The sequence below is a fragment of the Taudactylus pleione genome, unplaced genomic scaffold (assembly GCF_031769625.1).
Source record: "Taudactylus pleione unplaced genomic scaffold, aTauple2 ptg000198l, whole genome shotgun sequence".
NCBI classification, from domain to species: Eukaryota; Metazoa; Chordata; class Amphibia; order Anura; family Myobatrachidae; genus Taudactylus; species Taudactylus pleione.
In genome coordinates, this window is record NW_028284600.1 from 10,500,029 (window position 1) to 10,512,547 (window position 12,519).

Genomic DNA, 12,519 nt, shown 5'->3' on the forward strand with positions numbered 1-12,519 from the left:
ACATTACAATTGCATATATCTCTAATTTCAAAGAACATTGGGCCTAAGTCAGAGACGGATAGTATAGCATGCACAGTTGCACACTCTCACAGATCGCAGTAGCTAAAATATGACATACAGCTGATCTTGTATTGAGATGCCCACTGGAGCCCTCATAGTTGCCCACAACTGCGTACACAAACGCAGCATTGTACACAGATCTTCAAAACATAGATAGCTTGAGTAAGTAAATGGTCACTCAGTATAACTGTGGTAAATGAAACGCTGGAGGTTTGCTTTGTGCATGCAAGATCACATACGCTGGCTAGTACACACTCAGGAAATGGCCCAGACACACCTGCGTTTTGGCCAGAACTCCCCGTAACCACCCACATTATGGTCTCTTCCTGTCAATCACTTGCTAGTGAATCCTCATAGCATGTGCAATTGTAATTCATTCTCAGGACATGCGCAATGCAGCTGAGACGCAGGAGCTCACCACCAATAATCACTCAACTGCGTGAACTTCGGAATAGCGTTGAGCTCTGAATCAGGCTTAGTATTCAGAATATTACAAAAACACATGGAAAATGAATATATATTATAAATGATTGGTGATATTGTCAAACACAGATACATAATTAATTACTCTGAATATCCTTTAATAAATGCTGAGCAGCACGGGGGTTGGCTAACTGTTGTAATGATACATGAGTTTCAAGGGCACAGTGGGGATAGAAGTAGGGATGTGCGCTGACCTCCATGTTTTGGTTTTGGTTCTGTATCTCCTTCATGTTTTGGATCTGGATTTGGTTTTGCCAAAACCACTCCTTGCGTGTTTTGGTTTTGGATCTGTATTTTCTTTCAAAAATGTATCAAAACTGTTAAAATCACATAATTTTTTTTCTGTTCCTACAGTATTATTAACCTCAATAACATAAATTTCCACTCATTTCCAGCCAATTTTGACCACCTCACAGCTAACAATATAGTTTTCATCCAGTTTAGGCCCAAAACTAGCACCAAGCTAACTGGCTGACTAAGCTAAGTGGCAGCAGTGGGCGACACAAACATGTGGCAGTTCAACGCCCAACACAGCAAATAAGGAAATATGTTTTCATTAATCAAGAGACCTGAGGGAGATGGAGTATGTATGTAGTTGAAGGCAGGGAAAGGAAGGGTTGAGTCATAGTAAATTTAATTTAATTTTTTTATTCTAAAGCAAATTATGAGGGAGGTGGGGAGAGCATGGCTGAACAATATGCCCCTTGTTTTGCCCACAAAATCAACTTGGTGGTTCAGAATATTTTTTTTAAATTAAAGGGACATGCAGGAGATGCTGTCTGTGGCCATAAACATTTTCGGCATTCAGCAACTGCATGTCAAAGATTGTAGCAGCTGTGTCAGTTCAACTTCCAACATGGCATATCAGGAAACAAATGTTTTTATTACTGAAAGAGGCCTGAGGGAAATCGTTTATGTATGTAGTTAGAGGCAGGGAAAGGAAGGTTTGATTAGTAGTAAATGTAATTACATTTTTTTATTACAAAGCAAATTTATGAGGGAGGAGGGTAGGGGAGAGGAGGCATTTAAAAAAAAAAAATTTTTTAAATCATTAGTCCTTGCCCCAGAAGAATTCTTGAGTGCTACGCCTGCTGCTGCTGGGAGTGGATCTTCATACCAGAAGGGAACCAGGAAGATTACTAGTAGTAGTTTATAAAAAACTTGGCTGTTAAACAATCCTTTGCAAAGGGCAGCAAGTATGACAGCAGTCAAACAGTTGCACAGCGGATCACTGACGCCATAACATCTATGCTGGTATTATATGTGCATTCAATATCTGCCAATAATGCAGTGGGTTTTAGTTTTGTACAGTTAATTGAGGTCCTGTGTCCCCACTACCAAATCCCATCTAGATTCCACTTCACTAAAAAAGCAATTCCAAGCCTGTACAGGGACATAAAAAAAAACGAATTAGTATCCTCCACAAGATTACATGATTGTAACAGTCCTCTGGGTGGGTGTATTGCCTTCAGTGGCACCAACAGCAGCAACTAACAAACAGCAGCACATTCAGAGGCAGACTACTCTGTGTATCACCGGTTTCACTAAGAGGTATACCACCGACAACCTTTTAGAAAAACTCAGGGAAGTCACCCACTTGGACTCTCCTCAGGATTTGTGATTTCTGACAACTCCACCAATATTGTGGGAGCATTGCAGCTGGGTGAATACCAACACGTCTTATGTTTTTCTCACACAATCAACTTTATGGTGAAATTTTTTTTAAAAAATGACAGGGTCATGCAGGAGATGCTCTTTCAGGCCTGAAAAATTTCTGGACATTTTTGCCATTCAGCAGCCGCATGTAGAAGATTGCAGCACATGCAAGAAATGTTGAATTTTCTCTGCCACCAGCTGAAGCAAGAGGTAGTTACAAGGTGGAACTCCACCCTTTATATGCTTCAATGGATGGAGGAACAGTAAAAAGCCTTCCAAAGCTACAAAGCGAACAATGAAGACGAGGGGTAATGCTTAGTGGAAAATTATTTCTGTGTTGTGCAAAGTGCTGAAACCCTTCAAAGTAGTCACCTGTGAAGTGAATTCAGATACTGCCAGCTTGAGTCAGGTAATTCCCCTAATTAGACTGTTGGAAGAGCAACTTTAGAAACTGAAGGAGGAGCTGAAACAAAGCAATTCTGCAAAGTATGTTGAACTTGTAGATCAAGTCCTTTATTCACTTCACCAGGAACCAAGGGTTGTCAGGACCCTCCAATCGGATCAATATATTTTGGCAACTGTGCTGGATCCTAAGTTTAAGTTATATATCATGTCTTTCTTCCCAATGGACACAGATCTGAAGAGATGCAAAGAGCTGTTGGAAAGCAAATTGTCAGCTCAAGTGGCACATGATGCAGCAATGGCTCCTCCTTCAGCTTCTCCAGCAAGTGTGGCTGCCAAGGAAACACTAAACTTTCCTAATAGACCCACTGGTGATGCAGGTGAGTCAACACAACCAAGTTTTCACATCTGGTTGTGTCTAAAAGAATTAATGAGACCTCTACCATGACTCCATCTGATACGGTCACTATTCAGAGAATAGTTGAGGACTATTTTTAATTATAGCATCCAAATAGGCATGTCAGACAGTCCGTTTCACTACTGGAAGAAAAAAAAGGTGATTTGGAGGCCCGTGCACAAACTGGCTTTGTTTTACTTGAGCTGCCCACCCTCCAGTGTGTACTTCGAAAGAGTTTTCAGCACAGTTGTAAACCTTGTCAGCAATCAGTGTAGGAGGCTTCTTCCTCAAAATGTGAAAAAAATGATGTTCATCAAAATGAACTACAAATTCCACGAAGAAGACCTTAGCCTTTCCTTGCCACTTTGTGTGGTGAAAGGCATATTACCAATTTTATGTCTTTCTGCAGCTAATTTTCCCTTTGATGTTTGTTTCTTTACCACTGTAAAAGATTGGTTCTTTGACTTTAGATGCCCTGACTTAAGCCCTGTATGCCTTTCGGAATCGGCTTTTGTAGGCAATGTAGACTGATTAGTATCACCATGACTGGTGGCACTGGCAGCAGCTCCAGCACTAGTATCTGGTTCCTGCTTTCCTCTCAACTGATCGTTCTCCATATCAACAAACACAAATGAAGTGGGGTACAGCACACACATAAGTTTGTACCAATTTTATATATTACACTGCGGTATCAATGACCTACAGCAGTGGTGTCAAACTCGGGCCCTACAGCTGCAGTGGAAGTACACATCCCAACATGCACTGCCAGTGTTTTGCTATTAGGGCATGCTAAAGCTGTGGCAGGGCATGCTGGGATATGTAGTCCCACAGCAGCTGGAGGGCCTCAGTTTGACACCACTTACCTACTGTATCACAATATTTTTTATGAATAAGAAAAGAATAACACACTGCGCTAACACTTAAGTGTCAGAAGATTTTTTATGAGTAAAACACTGCGCTACCACTTACTGTACAGTGGGCCTGATTCAGATCCGGTCGCAAGCGCTGAGTGCTCGCAACCAGGTCAATGGTGGCCCACAGTGCATGCGCACGTTGGAGCCGGCTCCGTCGTGCGCATGCGCGAGACACGGCTAGCGACGGGCACTCCGTCGCTCAGGGTCTCGCACCAAAGGGGGCGAGCTGTCGATGTTGAGTGACAGCTCGCCCCTTTTGGTGGGCAGGCTGGGGGGCTGCCTGCCCAAATGGAGGCGTTCCCATGAGAACGCCTGCCATTTGGGGGCGGCCCCACTGACATCACAAGTGATGTCAGTGGAGAACTTCCGGCTCTCCACTGTTAGAACCGAAAGCTCTCTGGGGCTTTCGATGGGCGAGACCCTACCAAGAGGCCGCTCCAAAAAAAAAAAGCCCGGCCCTGATTCAGAGCGAGCGGCTCTGAATCAGGCCCAGTGTCACAATATCTTTTATAAATTAGAATAACACACTGCGCTACAACTTATAGTGTCACAATATGTGGATAATGAACTGCGGTCTGGCTGGCAGTGTTTCCGAACAAAAATTGTGTAGCTAGCACACACGAAAAAAATTTGAAAAAAAATAAAAATTCATTTTTTGTGCAATGCTTAATTATTTAACGTTTTTTTACACTGGAGAAGAGCACCCCCTGGATGAGGCAGAAACCCCTTGATGAACAACACAGCACCCCTTTATGGAAAACACCTGCAGAGTCACAAATACATGTGGTCTGGCCAGCAGTGTCACCGAACAATAATAGCGTAGAAGAAATTTTTTTTTGTAGAATGATAATTATTCATTTTAACTTTTATTTATTTTTTTACATTGGAGAAGAGCACCCCTGGATTGGCAAAGCACTCCTGGTTGACACAGCAACCCTTTATGAACTGCAGCCCTAGCCCCTTGTTTGACAGGACAGCAGTGACACAGCAGCAACCCCCACTTTATGTACTGCAGCCCCAGCCCGACAACACTGTATCCTTGAACAACTACAACACTGCACCCTTGAATAACAGTGAATAACAAAGCCCCTTGTTTGACAGGACAATAGTGACACAGCAGCACCCTACACGTTATATACTGAAGCCCCAGTCCAACAAAACACTGCACCCTTGAACAGCCGCAACACTGCACTTCAACAACAGAGAAGAACAGAGCACGTCTGTTCTGTACACTCTCCATAGCTAGAGTGAAAATAGCGCCGATCACCAAGACCTTTATAGAATCCAAAACCCGCGAGAATCCAACAGCTGGATGATGACGTTTTGCCTCGTTTTGGATTCTGAGTTAGGCGGGAAAACCTGAGCCAGAATCGGATCCGACTCGGAATTGTAATGTACTGGTGGGTCCGGTACTTGGAAAACCAGACCCGCTCATCTCTAGATAGAAGGGATTCATTCTAAATATGTTTTTGTATATACTCTAGGCATGTGCTGGAATTTGTATCTCACGTGTCCTAGGTAACAGATTCCATCTTAGCAAGCATAAAATGGAATCTGCTCAAATCAATTTGGCAATACTCTTCAGGTGCATGAAAAGGAGGGGTCATACTAAACAGAAAGATAGAAAGGGGAGTATCCCCTAGATATCCTCCAGCACGCTAAATTGTAACTGCAACAATACATGAAAACTATATGGTAATAGAAATTCAGAGATATTTGTTGCATGCATTTATAAGTACATGGTAAGATGCTAGGCCACTTCATGGCTTCTCTGATACTGGCAGTCCCTACTCTGCATGAAAACAGTGCCCACTCTGGGCCATGTAATTATCTGTTGTAAGGCCTCATGATAAAGGCACATACTTATTGTTGCAGGCACATACGTATTGTTGCAGGTACAATTTAGCTTGCTGGAGGATATTTAGGGGATACTCCCCTTTCTGTTTAGTATGACCCCTCCTTTTCATACACCTGAAGAGTATTGCCAAATTGATTTGAGCAGCTCCCATTTTATGTTTGCTGTTTTGAGTGGCATGAATGAACCAGCATTTGGAGGGCATGCTGGCTCTTGTAGTGCTGGTTGGAGTTCCCAGGGGTGACTACCAGGTAAGTTGGCTCTCAATTTGGATGTATTTCTGTAGTATACATATATTGTTGCTAGGGATGTGCGCCTGACCATTTTTGCCGGATTTGGATTTGGTTCTAATTCGTCGTCCGGTTTTGGATTTGGATTTGGATTTGCCAAACTGCGGTGACTGGCTTTGGATTTGGATTTGGATTTGGATTTTTTTACAAAAATTGACAAAAATAGCTAAAATCACATAAATTGGTATTTTTTTTCTTCCTAGAGTATTATTAACCTCAATAACATTAATTTCCAGTCAATTTAGAACACCTCACAGCTTATAATATTGTTTTCAACATTATTTGCCAAAGGTTGCAGTGAGCTGACTGGTTACTAAGTGACAGAGCAGTGGCACAACGACACAGACACCACAGTATAAAGCACATCTATGGCACATTGCCACACAGCAGTGGCAGAAATGAAAAGTAGTGCACCCACCCAGTGGGGTACGGCCAGCAGAATCACAGTATTTGTTTACAAAGTAGGCTACGGCCCAAGGAGTCACAGTGCACAATCTTATTCACATTACACTGCACATAGTGCCCCTGATTCACATTACACCATAAAGTAGTGTCTCTTATTTATGTTACCACACACAGTAGTGCCCCTTTTACACAATGCCCACAGTAGTGCCCCTTTTACACAATGCCCACAGTAGTATGCCCCCCAGTAGTATGCCCCCCCAGTAGTATGGCCCCCCAGTAGTATGGCCCCCCAAGTAGTATGGCCCCCAAGTAGTATGGCCCCAGGAGTATGGCCCCCAGTAGTAGGCCCCCCAGTAGAGGCCTCCCAGTAGCAGGCCCCCCCAGTAGCAACCTCCTAGTATTATGCCCCCCAGTAGCAGGCACCCAGTATTATGCCCCCCAGTAGCAGGCCCCCCCAGTAGTATGCCCCCCCAAGTAGCAGAACCCCCCAGTAGTATGGCCCCCCAGTAGTATGGCCCCCAGTAGCAGGCCCACCCAGTAGAAGTCCCCCCCAGTAGTATGGCCCCCCCAGTAGTATGCCCCCAGTAGTATGGCTCCCCCAGTAGAATGGCCCCCTAGGAGCAGGCCCCCCAGTAGAATGGCCCCCCAGTAGTATGCTCCCCCAAGTAGCAGACACCCCAGTTGTGCCCCCCAGTAGTATGCCCCCCCAGTAGTATGCCCCCCCAAGTAGCAGACCCCCCCAGTAGTATGCCCCCCAGTAGTTGTGACCCCCAGTAGCGCCCCCGGCCCATACACACATAAAAAAAATGTAAAACTTACCTGAATCCCTGCTCACGCGCCGTCCGCTCTGCATCCAAACGCCGAGGAGGGAGCCGCAAGACGGAGCTGAGCTCCAGCCGGCTACCTCCATGCAGCAGCCAATGAGAGTCTGTGTGACTCTCTTTGGCTGCTGTAACAAACACACAGCTGCCGCTGGCGGCTGTGTGTTTGTTCTGTGTAGGGCAGACCGATATCACAGCGGTCTGCCCTACACAATAGGAGCCCTGATGTCGGATATTCTAGCGACAATCCGACATCAGGCGGCCGCCTTTCAGCCCCGAACGGGGATCCGAGTCAGGCGGGGAACACCCGAACAGCGTTTGGGTGGACTCGGATCCCCTATGTTCGGAGCAGTTCGGATTCCACAGAATCCGAACCGCTCATCTCTAATTGTTGCAGGTACAATTTAGTGTGCTGGAGGATATCTAGAGGATATTCCCCTTTCTGTTTTTCTGAGCAGATTCCATCTTACCTAGACTATACATTTCAAAGTAGAAACATATTTTCATCCAACTAGTTGATTGGTTGGAATGAAAGTCTGGTAAGGTATGGGAGTAAATGACAATCAGCAATTTGCTCCCAAACGCCGGAAAATGGACAAAAACTGTTGTTAGAACAAATTGTTTAGATCAAACATTTAACAAACTTGTCTGACGACCATTTTCATCTGTTTTCTGGCATTTAGGAGCAAATTGCTGATCATCATTTACTCCCATACGTTACCAGATTTTCATTCCAACCAATCAACTAGTTGGATGGATGGACAGAAAATGTTTGTGTGTGTACCCAGCTTTAGTTATACTTTTAAATAAAATACAAATACTCGTACATCTAGAAAAGAAAACTTTTTAATTTTAAATAGGAAATTAAGAGCGAGATTAATCAAAATTTGGAGAGATAAAGTACCAACCAATCAGTGTCTGCCAGTTCACAGGTTGTGTTTGAATAATGACAGAAGTTGATTGGTTGTGACTTTATCTCTCTCCGAGTTTTGATAAATCTCCCCCTAAATACTCTTTAATCATTCATCTGATATTCAATTTTCTTAGCTATACACCTACAAGTTTAATGTCTCTCTGGAGGGGAATCAAACTGCAACAGAGTAACAGCATGTGATGGTAAAGGGGAGATGGAGGAGAGCATGTCAAATAGTTTGCTACTCAGATAAATGCTCACAGCTCACTGTGCATCATGGAGAGGCAGATGGGGAGAATAAGTGGGAAGATGTAATAGTGAAAACAGAGCACATAAGGGTGCCCCAAAGCTTTTCTGCTCACTACATAATATGCTGTGTGACTGTGGTTGCCATGGTAGTCGCATAACTGTATAAAAGCTGAGCAGACTGAAAAACAATTAAAGGGTAAATACAAAGATTGTTTTTATAGCCTGCCAGATAATTATGTTAACAAACACACCTCATTTTATCATGGGACTGTTTCTTTAAGTTTTAAATACTGTTAATTATTTTTTGTGCTAGTTGCTTCAAATGCTAAATAATAATAATAATAATAATAATAATAATAATAATAATAATAATAATAATAATAACAATTCCAACTTTCTTTATTGTAATATTGCATAAACTTTGTATTTTGGCAATAACTGGTGCATGGAGCCACTAGATGAAATTAGAACATAAACATTGCGTACTGACCTGCACAAGTAAGGGCTTAATGACTGTGTCGGTGCTGCCTTGCTGAGGGACAACAGTTATCTCATTTTGGCAAAACTCTTTTGTGTCCAGAGCCTCAGTCCTCACTGTGACATTTACCTCTCCTGCATAGGGTGCAATTGAGAAAATATGTAAAGTTAATATAATGGTGTACTGTATATTAAAAAAAAAAAACATCCTATCCTTGTAGCATATTCACCTAATTTATCAATTTTCTTCTCCCTGGGAGAAGCCCGGAGCGAAGGTGCACCTGAACACTTTGGGGTGGGGGCTTGGATTTTTACATCATTAGGTCCCACCCCTGTCATGCAAATGCCAGAAAATCATAGATACGTGGGGAAGAGATGGGTCTAAAAATCACAGTACACAACATTTATCCCCACCCCCTCTCTACAGACCCGTAATTCTGGGTATTATCTTCCTATCCTGCCCACTCAACTAGGAAGTTGGCGACAATTCTGTGGAATTGCGCACAAAATCGGTAGCATCTTCCGGGAGCATAGGTAAGAATATCCTGTAGGTGAGATATTTATTACAGCTGTCAATAATCTGATATTATAACATTCAGTGTCTGATTCTGAGTCGCACACTGCTCTGATCACATTAGTGTGTTACCTTAGACACGCCTGTAACATTATACTAATGCTAGTATTAGCAAGGGCTGAGATGCCCATTTTGAGACTCTGAAATCATGTTTGGTCCATCTTTATACACAACTATTGATACTTGCACTGTCTCCTTGTTAGGTGTGGATTCTCTGTCCGAGTATGGCCTCCAATGTGAGCTATTATCTGAGTTTGCAACCACTTCAGTGATACACCTGCCATAACACACCCATAGGGAATCAGTATGAATGACCGCCGGACGTCAGCCCGGCGGTTGAAATCCCAATGCTGGCAGCCCGATGGGTGAAAATCCTCTCAGGTAAGTATACTATCCCTACCCCTCTCCCCCCTCCTAACCCTCCCTTAGGGGTGCCTAACCCTAACCTCCCCTCCTAGTACCTAACCCTAACTTTCCCCTGTTAGTGCCTAAACCTAATACCCCCTCCCCGCACCCTAAACCTAACCCTCCCAGGAGGGTGCCTAACCCTAACCTCCCCCCTAGTGCCTGAACCTATCCCCCCCTTCCCCTTGCTTAACCTTAACCTTTCCCGGGGGGGGGGTGCTTAACCCTAAATCCCCCGCTATACAATTGTCCATGATGTTCGCTCTGATCGCGCCCATAGAGGTCAGGTTTAGCCGCGTAAAGCAGCTAAACCCGACCAAAGTGCTGGGTGCGATCGCGAAAAGTGATGTTTGGGTGCCCAAACATGTCACTTTTCGCACATTTCAGCTCTCATCCCCCAGGGGCTGTGAGCTGAAATGTAGCGCTGGCAGCTGATCATGCCCAACAGGAGCAAGAATTGAATAGCTCCGTCGAGCGCGCTAGCGGCTAGAAAGAATTGAATTCCGCCCAGAATCCTTAATCTGAATAAACAATTAAAACAGTGAGTTGGAAATACAATGGCCCTCATTCAGAGCCACTCGCTATTTGCGGTCGTTCGTTCTAAAACAAGGGGTGGCTATTCCAAATGAACCGTTCGCTGTTTGCGGTCTGGTCACGCCTCTATGTCTGAACGAGCGAACAAAACTTGCTTTCGTTTTTTTGGAAAAATACGCCCCCTGGCCGCTCGCATCCTACATCATGTCCGCTATTTATTAGATTAATCGAGTACATCGACAAGGGTATGAACTGCTCGCTATTCTTGGGGTTGGTGTTTGCTACCACAATTTTCCGAGCAGTTCTGACTATAAAATAACCCAGTGATGTGGTCAATGACGCTGCTGTTTTAAATATGCACACCCATAAAACGCCCGTATTGAACTTTAAGCACGCCTGCGTTCTGATTTCCACTCCCCATTTTCAAGCACCTTCCCCTGTTACCACCCACATACGCCTCTTTCTGTCACTCAAAATAGCAGGCATTCGCTGTTTTGCGAGCACATGAATTTCGGCCGCACTGACTGGTTAGCGCATGCGTGTAACGATCCATACGCATGCGCTGTTGGGCTAACATCGCTCGGAACGAACGAGCGGCCCTGAATCAGGCCCAATGTCTCTGACCAGCCTAAGACAGAGGTGCGGCTCCGGATTTCTGACATCCAAACACACACCCGAATTTAGAGGATCTGAGTAGAACCATGTCCCGGTTCAGATCTGTTGGCAGTTCAGAGCTCGGATTTAAAAAACAATCTTGTTTTTTGGATTCGGACATTTTAGCTGTTTTTAATCGATTTTTTAAAATGTTATTTTAATCCAAAACCAAAATACAGGGGTCGGCGCACTTCTCTAATCTGAAATTAAATACATGATCCCATTATCTCCTTTTAATACAAATATGATTTTGGCGGCATGTTCAAACTCATTCGAAAAATATTGCAATTTGGCCTCCAAACCATCGGGTGTAATACTTAGTTGTTTGGAGGCTAAGGGCCTGATTTAGACATAACCGCTAATGCAATCAAAGATGTAATTATGCAATCAAAGATGTAATTTTGCACGCAACGCAGCAATGAAAATCTGCTAAAATCTGCAAAGATCACCTGAGCATAAAGACGCCCACTGCTGCCTTTTTAACTGTGTGCGAACACACCTACCAGAGTAAATATCGGTAACGTCGCCGGACATCGGTGGCCATCTTGCCTTTGCGGCCTGACTGACCCGCCACAGCCTTAGGAGCTCTTCAGACATGCAGAGCTTTGTATGCACTCGCAGTTGCTAATTTATGCACGCACATGTAATGGTTTTTAAACGACTGACCAACTCCTGTGACCACCCCCGAATGCTGACATGTCACTCAGTCTACGATGGATTCCTATGTGCGTCCGTGATCGCAGATCGATCGCTGCGCACATGCAGTGGGGCTTATAAGCCTACACAATTGCAAACAATCGCTCACTTGTGTGCATAATCTCACCTTTCCGCCCATTTCTGAATCAGGCCCTTAAAACACAAATCTCTGCTCATGTGCAGGAATTTTCAAAATGTCTTGAAATGTCAGCCTTTGGCTCAAACCTTCATAAAACTGTTCTGTCCAGCCAGAAGCTTAAGGACCATATTCACACACATATATTTATATATTAAAGTGTAATTAATTAATGCCTTGTTAAGGAGAAAAACAATTAAATATATTTATGGGGGGAATTATTTAACAAATTTATTATTGGATACAATTTAATACTAAAGCTGCATACACACACAACAATTTTTTTAATGAACGATTTGAGTAAATGATTTTTTCCCTTGAAAAAATTTACTAAAATCGTTTACTAAAGTTGTTCATTTACTAAATGTCATGAACGATTTTTATGAACTACAAACGATTTTTGCATATTCCCTTAATGAAAATCGTTGAGTTGACAAGTCTGCCTGAACGACAAACTACAAACGACAAACTACAAACGTGAACGCGCATGAACGATAATCGTTCATCGTTTGACTCAGAAAGTGAACGATTTTTGCCATCAATTATCGTTAAACGATATCGTTTAACGATAATCATTAAAAAAATCGTTGTGTGTGTA

General features: G+C 43.5%; 1 protein-coding gene across 1 annotated transcript in view; it reads right to left on the bottom strand.

Moving 5' to 3' along the window:
* Positions 1–12,519, bottom strand: part of LOC148518857 (alpha-2-macroglobulin-like protein 1) — a 241,494-nt gene that overhangs the window by 61,445 nt on the left and 167,530 nt on the right. The window contains exon 21 of the mRNA XM_088476941.1: positions 8,936–9,057. Coding sequence (XP_088333067.1) covers positions 8,936–9,057 — 122 coding nt within the window. The remainder of the gene's footprint in view (positions 1–8,935; positions 9,058–12,519) is intronic.